This window comes from Lactuca sativa, chromosome 6 (assembly GCF_002870075.4).
Source record: "Lactuca sativa cultivar Salinas chromosome 6, Lsat_Salinas_v11, whole genome shotgun sequence".
Classification (NCBI taxonomy): Eukaryota; Viridiplantae; Streptophyta; class Magnoliopsida; order Asterales; family Asteraceae; genus Lactuca; species Lactuca sativa.
In genome coordinates, this window is record NC_056628.2 from 12,647,799 (window position 1) to 12,663,754 (window position 15,956).

The 15,956-nt window shown below is 38.1% G+C and overlaps 1 protein-coding gene across 2 annotated transcripts; it reads left to right on the top strand.

Moving 5' to 3' along the window:
* Nucleotides 1–13,372: 13,372 nt before the first annotated feature.
* On the top strand, nucleotides 13,373–15,353 carry LOC111880877 (protein yippee-like At4g27745). 2 transcript variants are annotated; one of them, XM_023877288.3, is made up of 3 exons: nucleotides 13,373–13,649; nucleotides 13,928–14,084; nucleotides 14,906–15,353. In XM_023877288.3, the coding sequence occupies exons 2-3, from the start codon at nucleotides 13,992–13,994 to the stop codon at nucleotides 15,131–15,133; spliced, it is 321 nt and encodes a 106-aa protein (XP_023733056.1). In that variant the 5' UTR covers nucleotides 13,373–13,649; nucleotides 13,928–13,991; the 3' UTR covers nucleotides 15,134–15,353. The 2 variants fall into 2 exon arrangements, with proteins under 2 accessions (XP_023733056.1, XP_023733055.1); XM_023877287.3 differs by having other exon boundaries at nucleotides 13,374–13,649; nucleotides 13,931–14,084.
* The last annotated feature ends 603 nt before the right edge of the window (nucleotides 15,354–15,956 follow it).

Below are 15,956 nucleotides of genomic sequence, written 5' to 3' on the forward strand. Positions count from 1 at the left end.
AGAGTGAAACCAAATAACAATGTGGAATAATATCAAGGGGATGTTGTGCGATCATGTCAGACTCTTCCCTTGTGAACTGGAAGTACCTAAAAATGTTTAAACCACAAACCATAAGCATAAAGCTTAGCGAGTTCCCGAAAATACCGCATACCATACAATAGGTCCAGCCCGACATACAAACAAGCCCAACCCATCATACCGACGAGCCTAGCCCAACATATCGATGGGCCCAACCAAACATGAAAATGGGCCCATCCTAATATATCAATGGTCCCATCCCAACACACAATGCAAGATTCACAAAGACAGATAGGATCATATATAGTATAGTGAGAAGACTCACTTTAACCTTGAAGACAAGATAAATCACTCACTCGAGATGATGATATCAAACCTCTTGCTAAACATATACATAATAATACCCTAATTAATAATTAAGGTAATAACTAACTCATGAAATTTCTAGGCTCACAATTAAACCTCCTTTAGGCAAGACCATTTTGCCCTGCCAATACTAAGTCCTAACATGGTCGACCAAAAGTCAAACCGATCAAAAAGTCAACGGTTAACCCTTGGTTGACTTACGCCCAATGAAGCAAACTAATATACACCCAACATAGAGGTACACTTAGCATACAGAAGTCTACACGCAACGTAGAGCTACACTTAGCGTACAAAAGGCTACACCCAACATAGAGCCCCTATTTCCCAAAAACTTATATTATGCTCTTAATACAGCAAGCCAAACTCTTAAACTCCCATATCTGATCTAAATGAATGTCTTAATGGATAAAGTCTCTGACTTTATCTCTTTGCATCGCCAAGAAGAGCACAAAACCAAACTCTAAGTCCATATTGTCACTTTTTGCTCAAGAACCCATGCATGGATGGATGAGAGTGCCCAAGCTCTCATTTTAATGACTCTATAACCTCAAAAACATTAGAAGGAGGCATTCAAATCGTGTAGAGTAACCCATACTCATAAGGACCAAGATTATCGGGACAAAAGCATAAAACTCACAACCATACTAGATCTAACATGTACAAGCATCAAGATGAAAGCAGTATACCATCCAGAGATAGATGTTGGCTTGCAAAACCCAAATCTAAACACCTTGAAGCTTCCCACTTGCTTCTACAAACACTTTCTTCCTTCAAAGAGCACAAAAAACTCTCTAAAAGTTCAAAAACTCAAAAATGGAGGTTATTATTTCAAAGGAAAGATAAGAGGTAATGGAGGATGGTTATGTGAATGGTCCCAAGAAGTTAGAGCCTTTAAATACGGTTCAAAACCTTAGGCTTAGGGTTTTGGATAGAAGTGGCTACGCCTAACATAGGCCATTAAACTCGCATCCAGAATTCAGCACCTACACCTAACATAGGGTGTTGTTATGTGGTTGCCCAGATGAATGTGTGGTTACCCGCATACGAGTTTCTTCCAATGAGCACTCCCAGAAACACAATGCATGAAGTTGGCAAATCTATGTTAGAAAGCCATACCGAGGGCTGGACCCCAGTATTGCTCTCCGATGCCTAAGTTAGAAGTCATATCTAGGGCATGGATATTGAACTTTCTAGAATTCAAGAACACCTCTAGAAACCCCATGACCATCTAGAATTTCGTCCCACCTCCTAGGGAGGTTCTAGAACTGGCCAATGTTCAACTTTTGAACATTGTCACCTTTAGTCCTTCTAGTTAATCCCAAAATTAATTCCAAATTAATTTCTGATTAATTCTTAATTAAATAATACTATTTATAATTAATATATTATTCTCATAATATATTAATAAATCATCTATTTTTATTTCTAATTAATTTATTAATAATAAATTAATAAATCAGTCTCTCTCTCTCTCTCCAAACAACATTCCGATCTTTTACTAGGTTTGTGGGTAACCCAAAGGACTATGCTACTATCAATTCAAGTACATACCAATTATAGTTATGCGCTTAGGCACCTAATGTGTTACATTACATATTTTGTATGTGTTTGATTAGGTGCCTAAGCCCATAACTATAATTGGTATGTACTTGAATTGATAGTAGCATAGTTCTTTGGGTTACCCACAAACCTGACACCAAATACAGATAAATCATTAATCAATAACCCAAGTCCGTGAAGTTTAACACTTTGAACCAAGGTCAAACTATTAAAAAGTCAACGGCCAACGATCAACAAAAGTTAATGGTCACCCAAGTCAACATTCACCACGACGTGGAGAAACACTCACCACGACATGGAGAAATACTCACCACAACATGGAGACCTCATGTTCACATCGTGGTCATAACAGGAAAAAAACAATCGACATACAGGACCCTACCACGACGTGGCAAGCCCTTGGCCACATCGTCATTCTTGGAAGAAGGCCATATTCTTCATTAAGAGCTTAATCGTTATAGATCTAAACCCATAACTTCAGATCTAGTCCTTTCTAATGACTTAATGGATAAAGTTTCCAACTTTATCCATTAGGACTCAACCACAAGGCAAGATATACACTTCTAGATCTAATAATTCCTTAATGAGGCCAATTATTGAACACATATACAAAGTAACTCCAACCATGACTCTTTTCTCACTTACCAGAAGCTTAGAGACTACAAGAGGACCACAACAAGCTTTGGAGTTCCTCAAACTCCAAGAGCATCCATGGAAGGGACCAAACCACCCAAACTTGAATCTAGAAGAAGAAATGCCAATGTATGAACTTTAAACCTCAAATGGCTCAGATTTCAGAAGAGAATAATGGATCCAAACTAGCTACTTGCTTCCTTGCACCAAAGTGAACTCCCTCATTCCTTAAGCTTCACCAAAATCCAAAGACTAAGCTCCAAATCAAGAAAATAGACTCTCAAACATGCATGGAGGCTAGGATTTCGTGTTGAGGGGTTGGGGGATGAATATGATGCCCTAATCCTTTAGATTAGGTGATTAAATATGAAGAAAACCTTAAAAATCTTGGGCATGGGTTGCATCAGCTACCACGTTGTGGCCTTCCTCTTGACACGTCGTGGCGACCATTCAAAATGTGCATTCTTGAAATTGATATGCCACGTCATGACACTCAATTCTCCACATCGTGGCATAAGGTTTTTACCAAAAGCTTACCTTTGATGCCTATGAGTCCTTAACTGATCTATTATGGAAAGCAGGTGTTACACAAAAGATTCATTTCAAGAACAGCCAAGTCCCAAGCTCCAAAAGAAATCAAGAAAGAGTTTATCGAGCAAGTCACCTAGTGGATCGAAGTCATAGACTAGATGTAAAAAGTCTACTTGTTCTCTTTTGACAATGCAACCTAATTGGATACTAGATAACTAAAGATCACTTAGAGGGAGATTTTTAATTTAGAAAAAGTGATTGTTTAGTCTATCTAAAGTTTGGTACTTTCCAAGCTCAGCCTATTTCTGATGCACTTGTGCTTCCAAAGAATTGTCTAGTTTTTGACATAGAGAATGATGGTTGTTTAAGACAAGTATTGTTTTGTTTGATTTAGGTTGTCTTATGTAAAATACAGGCGATAAGATCAAAAGGAAAACATTTTCATATTTCAGGTTATTGAGCTCGTAGTCCATGCTTGTCCTTGTTGTATTTTGTCTTATGTACTTCCTTTTCCTATTAAAAGGAGTGTCAACCCCATATATTATTTACACCTTTATCAATAGAAGAATCACATATGTTATTCTCTCATTCTCTAGTTCTTCTCTAAAATAGTTTTATTTTGGTACTTGGTTATTTTACTCTTCAAGGCTTGACTGGAAATTGTTATCAACCTCCATTGTTGTTGTTCATTCAATGATTCCGGGGAGGACTGTTTGAGTGACCCGAGGTGGAGATATGGAATCACTACCATGTGTTAGTTGCAGAAACAAACTTCGAGGACAGAGTCTAACTTAAGTGGGGGAGAATTGTAACATCTGGTTTTGCGGCACTTTCATTGTTGGCCCTTATATTGAGATTTATTGCAATTTAGACCCTAAGTACAAGAAAGAGTGCATTGAAGGCCATAGTATCATTTTCGAAATTTGAGTGATTGGGGAGTACTCCATGCATACATGTGTACGTTGGGCGTATATATGTATGCAAGACGTACATGTCAAATATGTAAACCCTAATTTTTAGGGTTTGGCTCATATTTAAACCCCATTATTGCCTCATCTCCCCTCACTTCATCAGCCTCCATCCTCTTGATATGTTTTTTCAACCCCAATCCATTTTGTGAAGAATTTCTAGGCTTGAAAGTGTGTGTTTTGTTCTTTTGAAGAAGAAGGAAGAAGGAGAGACTACCTTGGAGGAGTGAAGCTCTTTAGATCTTGGATCCCACCATCTTTTGGCATCATTATGAGGTATAAATTTTTAAACTTGGTGAAGTTCCATTTAGATCTTGTGTTGGGTTTGATTTTTCGTCCTTTTTGTCCCGAATGTGGAGATTCATGAACACAACATTTTCTTGACCCATTAAGCTATCCTTTCAGACCTTTGGAAGGGTCTCGAGTCATAAAAATGGGTTCCAAATGGTTGGTTTTGCTCTACGCATCATTTAGAAGGTCTTAATGGATTAAGAAGTTGAGTTAAGCACTTAACAGACATGCAAAGTCATAAAGTTGGAAACTTTATGACTCTTGAGGATATTTTAGCCATGGATCTGAAAAATAGATGTAAGAACTTAAGCCATTAAGCTCTTATTGAGAAATTGGGCATCTAGGAGTACGCCTCACATACCTGGAGTACGCATCACGTACGAGGTCAACCACCCCAATGGTAGTCAACGCTTAAGTACGCCCAGTATACATTTGGAGTACACCCCGCGTACTCACTCTGTGTTGACTCGGTTAGATTGACTCGGTTGAGTTGGCTCAGTTGACTTATGAATTTTTACCAGTTTCACTTTGAGTTTGACCAAGCTTGACTTAAGGGTATTTTGGGTATTTTATTGGTTTTTGAGAATTGGTCTTTTGGATGATGATTTAAAATTGGTATTTTTTTGTTGGATAGTGTAACGCCCATAGATCCGGGCTATTCAATTTAGAGACGATAAGCATCAAAATTGACTTTTTGATGGAAGATTATTTAGAAGGGGTAATCTTAACTAAGTTATAGTATATGTTACAAGGATTTCGTACATATAAAGAACACCGAAATCCGAGTTATAACGAAGAAGTTATGACCTGTCGAAGTTTCGCGACAGAATCGGCACGACACAGCGCGATGTAAATAGCGAATTTACGTTAGAGCGATATTTCTGGTTTCATATGAGGAAGTTATATTTTTCTAACTTTCAGCTTAGCAGTATGCAACCCGAAGTTCGACTTTGAGATCGAGCGGTTTTTAGCCGAAACAATCTAAACAAGAATCGAAGATCTCGTCAATGGTAGTGCAATGGTAAAAAGACAGATGAAAACGGACGTCGGATGAAGAAGTTATGAATTTATAACGGAGTTCTCTTGTCCCGGGCTACTAAAAATAATATATTTATAATATATTAAAAATAAAGTCAAAATTAGCCAACGGAGTCTAAACGAGAGTTGTAGAGCATAATCTCACCTACGCGTGGATATAAAGAACGTCGAAAACAGAGCTCGTATGCGAAAGTTATGAATTTATGAAGTTCGAGGCGTGAACCCCAAGGCTGTGTCAGAGCTCACGAGGTGAATATTAGAAATTCACGAGGTGAGTCAGTTCACGAGGTGAATATTAGAAACTCACGAGGTGAACAGATGATGGACGTCTTCCAGGGCAAGTGGCCATGACGAACACAGTGACGTATCGAGCTCACGAGGTGAATATCAGAAACTTACGAGGTGAGCCTAGGTCACGAGGTGAATATTAGAAACTCACGAGGTGAACTCAGAAAATTCACCTTATAAATAGAAATCGAGGGTCAGCCGAGTTTGGTGGCTCATCTCTTACTCTCCCACTCCCGATACTCTCTCTAAGCCCTATTTTAACCCCCAAAGCCCCGATATGATTCCTCAGCCCCAAAGCAAGTCCTGAAGCCCCGAAGATCTCGAGAAGTGAGATTCCCGAGCCGAAGCTCTATCCGCGAGAAGCCCGGTTTTTGTGAAGATCTTCCAGATCTACCGAAGAATACTACTTCTACAAGCCGTAGCGTTGTCCGATCATCTTCTGATCAAGTGAGTGTGTGGTCACTTTTTCTTCTAACACATAAATATTAAGTATTTGTTATGAAATACGTTCTATGTGTATAATATAAAGTTGTTTATATGTATGGGTGTATAGTCCCTTTCATAAACACGAGTATAATACAAGTATTGTTTAAATGTATTAAGTATATGTTTGGGTGAGTGTGTGGTCACTTTCTTCTAACACATAAATATTAAGTATTTGCTATGAAATACGTGCTTTTTATGTGTATAATAAAAAGTTGTTTATATGTGTGGGTGTATAGTCCCTTTTATAAACACGAGTATAATACAAGTATTGTTTGAATGTATTAAGTATATGTTTGGGTGAGTGTGTGGCTACTTTCTTTTAACACATAAATATGAAGTATTTTCTTTGAAATGTGTGTTATGTGTTTATATACTATTGTTTATTTGAGATAAGTGTGGAATGGATGTTTTATATGGTTTTTAAATGAGTTAAATCATATATGTATTTTATATCTACTAATATGTTGGGTAGAACATGGGTAGATGAGATAGTTGGTATGTGATAAAATGATGAGGTAAATGACGAGGTATGTAAGATGCTTATAGAATAATATTGGTAGATGCACCAAGTAGAGAATGTCATAATACTAGCAGATGCGCTTATAGGATAATCCTTACAGATGGGCTTATAGGATAATGTCGGCAGATGCGCCCAAAAGAGAATGTCATAAACCTGGCAGTCGCGCCTCATAGTGTATGGCGTAATCCTGGCAGAGACGCTTAAAGGATGATGTTGGTAGATGTGCCTTATGTAGAAATAGATTTTGTGCCAATTCTTTAGGTCAATCCTTAGGAATGAATGAATGACGGGTAGTTGAATTTGTAATACCCTGTTTATTTATTAGATAAATAAATAAATTAATGAACGATTAGTAGCACTAAAATAAATAATTATATATCAAAGGATGGTCTCGAAGGGCTAATTGTCATAATTTTAGAAGTTGGGGGTTAAAAGTGTAAGTTCTGGATTTAATTTGAGAAGGAATTGAGAAGTTAGGGTGCGTTTGGTAATTAATAGACTTAAATTGAAAAGATTTGAAGGCTTAGGGGCTGGTTGGTAATTTCAGGACTTAATATGAAAGGAAATTGTGGGATCAACGGCTAAAGGGTAAATATTGGATTAAGATTGAAAGAAAAAGGGAAGGAAGGGGCTAAATTCGTCATTATGGAAGTAAGTTTGGGGGATGGGGTATAAAACCCATCACCCCTCCCGCTTCAAACCCTAACCCTAGGAGTTAGAATGCAGCCACCACACTCTTCCTTCCGTCTCCGGCGCCATCATCCACCTCGCTCATTTCCAACCGCCTAGCACCACCGGACTTCCTCCATGTCTTCTATCGGCAAGAGAGAGTTCAACGAGTCAAGCTTTTGGCGACGGGGATGTGAGGGGTTAGGTGAGCGAAGTTGCCGCCGCCGCTGCCAGCCGATGTCGAGCACTTCCGCTATGATTTCACTTCTGGTGAAGCCGGGAACTGCCGAGGAAGGACCACCGCCATCGCCTATTCCTCATTCTTTTGTGTCCTGAAGCCGTGTATGTCGACGGGAACCGATGGTGTGCTTTGGCCGCCGTTGTTAGGTTTCCGGTTGTCGCTTGCCAACCATAGCAACTGAGTTGGGGACGTTTCGCTCTTCATATCGTGACCACGAAGCGTGTGCAGGGGTTGCTCGGCTGGGGATCGAGGGAATCGCCGCCACCACCGCGAAGTGGTGGCTGTCGTCGCTGCCTTTCCGTTCTGTCGCTTCTGTCGTCGCCTTGAGCCACCAGGTGGGTGGCTGGGGTCGTTTGGTGACCATATATGGTGTGTGTATTTTTCCGTTTAGTTTGTGTGGTGTGTTTTATTTGGTCGGAAAAGCCACTGCCGCCACGAGCCACCGCCGGCCACCACTAGGGTGGATGTGTGTGTTTGTGTGATTAGTTTAGTGTGTGTGTGTGTGTGTGGTTAGTTGAGATTTAGCCTTGTAAAATGTAATTTGAATTTGGAATAATGAAAATGAACTAAACCACCACCGTGAACCGCCATTGACTACCACTACCCGAGGTGGTAGTGGGTGGTGCCCCACAAGCAAACCCTAATGGGCCTAGCAAGACCCTAATGGGCTTAAAGATTAATTTTGGTCCTGTTGGGCCATGTTTGAGAGGAAAACCCTAATTGTGAGTAATTGGGCCTTAGACTTATTGGATCCATCTTTGGGCCATTGGGATCGGATTGTGTATTAAGCCCAAATCACTCTATATCACTTATCTAGTAGAGTAAAGGACTTAATGAATTAAGTCCTTAATGGGTTAAGTAAGAAACACTTAACCCTAGTTATCATTTTATGTGAACCCTAATGGATCTAATGACTTAGCTATTAGGCCTAATGGACTAATGTGGGTTGGAAACCTTAATTAGGGTTTGGAAAACCCTAATGCAATGAAACCCTAATTTTGAGAATTAATCGGGACACACACACGAGAATTATTAATAACTTGAAATATTAAATAATAAGCATTGGCAAGATTAATCTAAGCGATATTGGACTTAATGGATTAAGTCCTTAATGGGTTAAGTAGGAAACTTAACCCTAATCATTATTTTATGTGGAACCCTAATTTCACTTGGGTTTATTGTTGGGCCTTAGAATGAGACCATGTATAGGCCTAGGCCCAATTTGGAAAATTAGGCCATGTGTTGGGCTTTGATTCCTAATTGACTTTGGGCCTACGGATTGGGCCTTGGGCTTGAATAAGCCAAGCTAGGGGTAATGTAGTAATTACCCAAAGAATGTACGTATGGTTATGTATTGGGACCCAATTATTAATTGGGTGTTATTTTGGTGTTGACAGTTCGGGAATTTGTCAGCCAACAGCTGGGGTTGAGTCTGCGGGACTTCAGCAAGTGTGGGATTGTATCTTCAGGACTTCAGCAGTGTGAGGTGAGTTACTTCCAGTAGCGGTGGGTCTACGGCCACAATGTCGGCCCACCAGTAGGAGTTGTATGTTAGATGATTGTCTTTGTGATATCATCTAGGTTTGCTACTACCTGATATGTTATATGCTGGCATGATATGTTATATGTGATAGTGGTAGTAAGAGGGGAATAGTCCCCAAGTTCGGTTGTTAGGACCGAAGGGTAGTTCGGACACCCCAGGGATGTCTGATAGTATGTTGTATTATGATATATATGATAGTAGCTGAGTGTAGGCGAGGCCCGTATCTCAGAGATAGTGGAGTGTGGGCGAGGCCCGTATCTCCCAGCTAGCGGAGTGTGGGCGAGGCCCGTATCTCCTAGCTATTCATTATATGATTGTATATACTGGTATGTTATGGTTTAGTAGCTGAGTGTGGGCGAGGCCCGTATCTTAGAGATAGTGGAGTGTGGGCGAGGCCCGTATCTCCCAGCTAGCGGAGTGTGGGCGAGGCCCGTATCTCCATGAGTGTGGGCAAGGCCTGTATCTCCTAGTTGTTCATTATATGATTGTATGGTATGTGGTATGATGGGGGAACTCACTAAGCTTTGTGCTTACGGTTTACAGTTTTGGTTTCACGTACTTGTTTTCAAAGGAAAGGAGTCGGCTTGATCGCAGCGCACCACACTATGTTTTCCGCACATGAGATCCTTGGGATTACACTCTGATATGGTTTTATGTTTTGATTACTAACATTTTGGTTTGACACGATATGTTATTATGAATGTTTTATACTGATGGTTTTATGTAATAACTTATTTAAAAATGAAAATTTTGGCCTTGAAATTTGGGATGTTACAGAATTCTTAGGGTAAAATCCTAAGAAATAAAGAAGATAATGGGGATGGGTAATTGGGTTGATTGTTTGATGGTTGAATATAATAATTATATTATTGTGGGTTGAAAACCCTAGATGCTCACCAGGCTCCCAAGCCTGACCCACTCAGTTTTCTTTGCATTACAGGTAATGGCACAAGAGTATAAGTTGGTGGACTTGACGAGAGATTTTGGATTATAGATCAGTAGTTATAAATAACTGTTGTAAGGTCTATTCTATACTGTTTATGCTTTTGGTCTGTATCGGAACATGACATCCCGAGATTTTGTTATTTAATGAAAATACATTTCTTTAAAGAAATGTTTTGATAAATTCTTATCATATTTTGTTTTGGGAACAAATTCCGCAACTGTTTTCTTTAAAATATTACTCTGATTTTAAAACAAAGCATAAACAAATCGGTCTTTTCTGGCCATGAAATTGGGGATGTCACAGATAGGTGTCGGTTAAAGCTGGGATTCGGAGTCGGGACCTCATCAACTATTGATCAGATTGAGAGGTGAGTTTTTCTCACTGTACTTATGGTTCGAAGGCACCAAGGTCGGCCCATTGGATTGATATCTTGCTATACATTTATATGTTGAGTATGGAATATATCTACATGATTATATGCTAGTTGTCGATATGCTAGTCTGGTAGATCTGTAGGACTACATGTGATTCTGTCTACATGATTATTTGTATATGTCTGATTATCTGTTATATGTCGACATATTGTGTTGGGTTGAGGTACTGTTGCTTTGTGTTGTAGCCAACAAACCCTGGAGCATTCCAAATATGAGATGGGGGTCGGGTATTGTATGCCAGACTCATACTAAGGGCTCAGTAGCATTCCAGATACGATCTGAGGACCAGTTGGTATACCAAACTCGTACTGAGGGCTAAACATTGGTATTCCAGTTCGATGACTGATTGGTTCAGGGAGCAAGCCAGACACAAGTTATGGGCCCCGAGGGCAATCCATACTTATGTTGTGGGCTCAAGAGCAAGCTAGATATGAGATGTAGGCCTGATAGGCAATCCAGACTCATACTGTTGGCTTAGGGGTAATCCAGTCTTTTAGTTGTGGACCTGGTACATGTTGTTATTTGTATATGTTATATGTTTGTGTGTTGGTACTTTGGGGGAACTCACTAAGCTTCGTGCTTACAATTTTAGTTTATGGTTTCAAGTTCTTCAGAGGACCGTGGCGAGGCGAACGCGTAACCATACACATCTTTGGTTTTACTAATGATTGGATCTTGGGAGACTCTGATTTTAAACCATATTTTGGAAACAATGGTTTTGTAAACAATTTTATTAGTAAATGGGTTGTTTTAAAAAGTTTAAATTTGTTGAAATTTTTGGGATGTTAAACTACATGCCACCTAGGTAACACACATGGAAGACCCTTAGTCTACCTTCTAAAGCTAGACATTTGACCCAAGACAGCAAGTCAAGAATCAACCCTTAAAGTCAGCAGTCAAAGGTCAAAGTCAATAGTCAAACATTAGCTTAAGCGACTCGCCACGTCGTGACCATCCTTGGCCACGTCGTAGCATCAGATTATGATAAGAAAATCGGTTCAACCCCAGTCGTCTTGGCGTGGCGACCTGATGTCACGTCATGGGCATTAGATTTAAAACAGCTTAATGGGTTAAGATATCTCCTTTAGCCCCAAGAGCTCCAAAGGTCAGATATATTGTGAAATATGGCCTAGAAGGATAAAGCTTCCAACTTTATCCATTAAGTCCACCCAAAAGAAAAAATCTCTAAATCTAGGTTCCATAAGGCTAAAAATGGAAAAGCCTTACCCATTAAGCACTTAATCCCGAGGGTCCTTAGTCTAACATCTCTAGAATGCTTCTAGGATCCCTAATGGTCCATAAAAATCCAAACTTTATGGACGTGCGTGACCCATGCATGTCCTTCTTCAAACTAGGTCAAAAGGAACAATATTACCCAAAATCCATGCGTAGCTCACATCATACCACAAAGTTGCAAATCTATGAGGTATAACACTCAAGAGACATAGAGAAACCATAAAGTTGCAAACTTTATCTCTTATAACTACTCAAACCACTCCAAAAGGACCAAAACATGCTCCAAAACCTAGATCTATGAAGAAGAACACAAAAATGTTGAAATTTGAGGACTTACAAAGAGTCCAGAATATGCACACAAATGGAGGAAATGATTGCTTGCTGAACCAAGATGCTAGCTCTTCTCATTCTTCCTTCAAAACCACCACAAGTTTGCTAAAATGAGCACAAGAGCACCAAGGAGGATTAAAGTTAGATTTCTGGAGGGTTTAAGAGTGATGGAGGCTAAGGATAAGCAACCCTAGCCTCCCACTTCCTTTTAATACCTGAAAAATTAGGGTTAAGGCGTCATCGGCGGCCACGTCATGGCAAATCAAAAGAGACCCGCGACCCAAAGATGCCTCGCCACGCCGTGGCAACTCCAAAAAAAATCAATTTTAATTAAAAGAAAGTATACCTCAAAAGTCAAATGTTACAAAATAAGAATAAACAAGAATCATTGACTTATATTATTCAAATAAATACAACATAATTAATCAAAATAAATAATACTAATGATACGACAACACATACATTTATGTAGTTCCACTATCCGGGTGATAGTGTACGGCCAAATGAGAAGAGGGTATCTTTCATTCTAGCGAGAACCAAAACTGAGACAAAACACAAATACAAAAGAACAGTGTTGCTACAGTGTAACACCTACTAAACTCTCCCCCATCATGATTGTGATGTGTTTCCTAACCCTCTAAATCAAAGCAATTTACTTCTCAAAAACTAATTACAAAAAAAAAGTCAACAATTTATACTCTCTTAAGCCTCCTAAAAGTCATGTATGTCGTATTTGTATCACCTTTAGAGAGGTGGAGAAGGTATTTTTTGATGGTATGAGTAGGGGTGGACGAGCCTAAAAAGAAGCGTGAATATCATATTAGGTTAGATGTGAAGAAGTATGACTTTATTTCAAAAGACATGATCTAAGTAGAAGAATGTGGAGACTTGAAATTAATGTATTTGAGTAGTTTTCTTTGTTACAAGAGTGTGATTTTCTTTTAACATGTACTTTTTACTTTTTATTGTATCTTTCTCCATTGTTTCCTCCCCATTAAGTGTATTGAATTTAGTTTCATGCATTTTATTAGAGTTGGTCAAATTTTACAAGCCAAATTCATCCCCAAAGTGAAAAAGCGAGTAAAAGGCCGAAGGGGTCGGCAAGCCCAAACCAAAAGAATAAATCTTTCGTGAAATGAAAAGTTTGAAAGTGAAACGGGTTGTTTTCTTTATGATTTCACCAACCGACATGTTCCAATCAACCCCAATAATGTAGAGCAATGAACCAAAATGAAAAAAAAGTGTCTAAAGTCAGATGGATAAATACGACAATTCAAAAGGGGTCGGCAATCAAAAATCGATTACAAGAACCCACTTAAAATCCGACGTACCTCCATGTCCAAAAACAAGAAAACCCTACCATCCCAAATCCAATTCCAATTCACAAAATTCAAACACCCACGTCACGGATTTACAAGTTTCCGTGTAGATTACCATTAATCAAACGCAAGTCATCGTTTGTTTGCCATAAATATACATATACACAACAAGTCGAGTGAATTCACACCTTCAATCCTCATGTTCTTCACTTTCAGCTTCTTTCAGTTACAGGGTACGCTTTCGTTGATCCTAATTTCCATCTTCTTTTATGATTTCTTGAGCTTAATCATATGATTACACTAATTAGTAATTACCCATTTCAATTTCTTTATCTTTTTTCGTAAAACGACTTTCTTTAAAGCGGATATACTTGGTCAAAGAACTGCGTACAAGCTACGTATCAATTTTTCTTGTGGATAGGATAATAGGAAAAAAGGGGTTACTTTTTTTCATTTCTCTTTCTTTGTTTGAGTGATCATCTGATTTTGGGTATCTTCCTGATTGTGCCAGCAGATTTGATATTGACAAAAAGTCATTTGAGATAAACTTTTGGGTGTTTGATCATCATTCATCAATGGCGGAAATGATTGGTCCGAGGTTATACTGTTGCTGTAATTGTCGAAATCATGTTGCCCTTCACGATGATGTTATTTCTAAAGCTTTTCAGGTAAAGTAAAGGTTATTAAAGAATTACGGATCAAATTCTTCAACTACACTTCATTCATGCTTTATCTGTGAAGTCCTTTTTAGATCAATTGTGGGTTTTTACAATTCTTGAAATGGTGGATTCTTTTTATCTAACACATTTGACCCAAATCGATAGTGGAAACAAGTAACTAAAGATGAAAAATGATTAAAACTTAAGCTATAGATGAATTCTATGCACTTAATGGTGTTCGAGAGATCAAATAAACACCAAGTATCTGCATCTTTGTACTATTATTAGGTGTATTATGTCATATAAGCCTTATCATCCCTATGCAAACATATAAATATGTAAATGAGAAAATTCTTAAACCTTTTCTATGATTCTTGATCTGGGTTTGTGGCATTTAGCTCCAAGAAACAGAAACCATGAAATAACATGAGAAGTGGTAGACTATTTTGAGTAAAAGGATGTTTCTTGATTTAAATCTATGCTTAGAAAGATGGGATTTTTGTTGGTTTTCATGATATTTCTGTTATGTATATTCTTGATGTAGATTGGGCTCTTTTGTGGGCCACTATGTACTTTGATTTATGTAAATCATCTGGTGGTAAGCTATGTACCTAGTTTACATCTCACATGATGCTTCTAGTACAAGTCAGTGTTGACCAGCTCAGGAGTTGTACCTGATTTATATCTCACATAATGCTCCTGTGTTTGTTGGAAAAACAACTTTTTTACAAAAGTTATGGAGATTCTTTAGCTATTATAATTGTGGATTTTAAAGGTACTTAACATTGGATTGAAATTGGTTTTTGTTTTTGTTTTTTTATTGATGTTAGGGGAGAAATGGTAGAGCTTTTTTGTTCTCTCATGCAATGAATGTTTCCATGGGGCCAAAAGAAGACAGACACCTAATGACGGGTCTCCACACGGTTGCTGATGTGTACTGCTCTGATTGTCGTGAGGTGTTGGGATGGAAATATGAACGCGCGTATGAAGAATCACAAAAATACAAGGAAGGAAAAATCATTCTTGAGAAGTCCAAAATTGTGAAAGAGAATTGGTAGTGATGAATTTAACACTCATATATCTGAATCCCCTTTTCATATCCTATGAAATGTCTAGTTTGTGTTGATGCTATCCAATAATATTGTATTTGATTGGAAAGTGTTTTCTTTGTTAACCTTGCATTAATGGAAAGTGAACAGCTTTTGTTGGTGTTCTTGTAAATCGAAGGGTGTAAATGAAATGATCTCTCATCATTTGGTATGGTGATTCTTTTATGTATGTAAGCTGTCTGTTATTTCTCAACTAAAAAGAAACATGTCCTTTTTTTACATTAATTGGACTTTTAAGAGAAATTTTAACACTATAAACGTCGATGAGAATTGATTTAGGTTGTGTTTAGTGTGCAACACTAGCCGTCAAACTTTTTTAAATTGTCATATACTAGTTTTTTAAAAACTATATAGATTTAAATTGTCATAGACTAGTTTTTTAAAAACTATGTTGTCAACTTTTTTTTAAAGTTTTTAAAGTGTCATAGACTAGCTTTTTAAAAACTATATAGATTTAAATTGTCATAGACTAATTTTTTAAAAACTATGTTGTCAAACTTTTTTAAAGTGTCATAGACTAGCTTTTTAAAAACTATATAAACTAGCTTCTCGGGAATTTTGTTAAATCTTATATATTTACATATACAGAGAGAGAGAGAGAGAGAGAGAGAGAGAGAGAGAGAGAGAGAGAGAGAGAGAGAGAGAGAGAGAGAGGTTCAAATGTGGATGAACAAGTATTGTGTGGATGTAGGGATTAACATGGACCAAGTATTATTTAGAAAAAAAAATAAAACATTAATTAATTAAAAAATGATATTTTAGTAAATGATTT

What these genes read in the sequence shown, in the direction of transcription:
- LOC111880877 (XM_023877288.3), top strand. Translation starts at nt 13,992, where the DNA reads ATGGCGGAAATGATTGGTCCGAGGTTATACTGTTGCTGTAATTGTCGA. An exon ending in TTATTTCTAAAGCTTTTCAG is followed by an intron (nt 14,085 to 14,905) that starts GTAAAGTAAAGG and finishes TATTGATGTTAG; the next exon opens with GGGAGAAATGGTAGAGCTTT.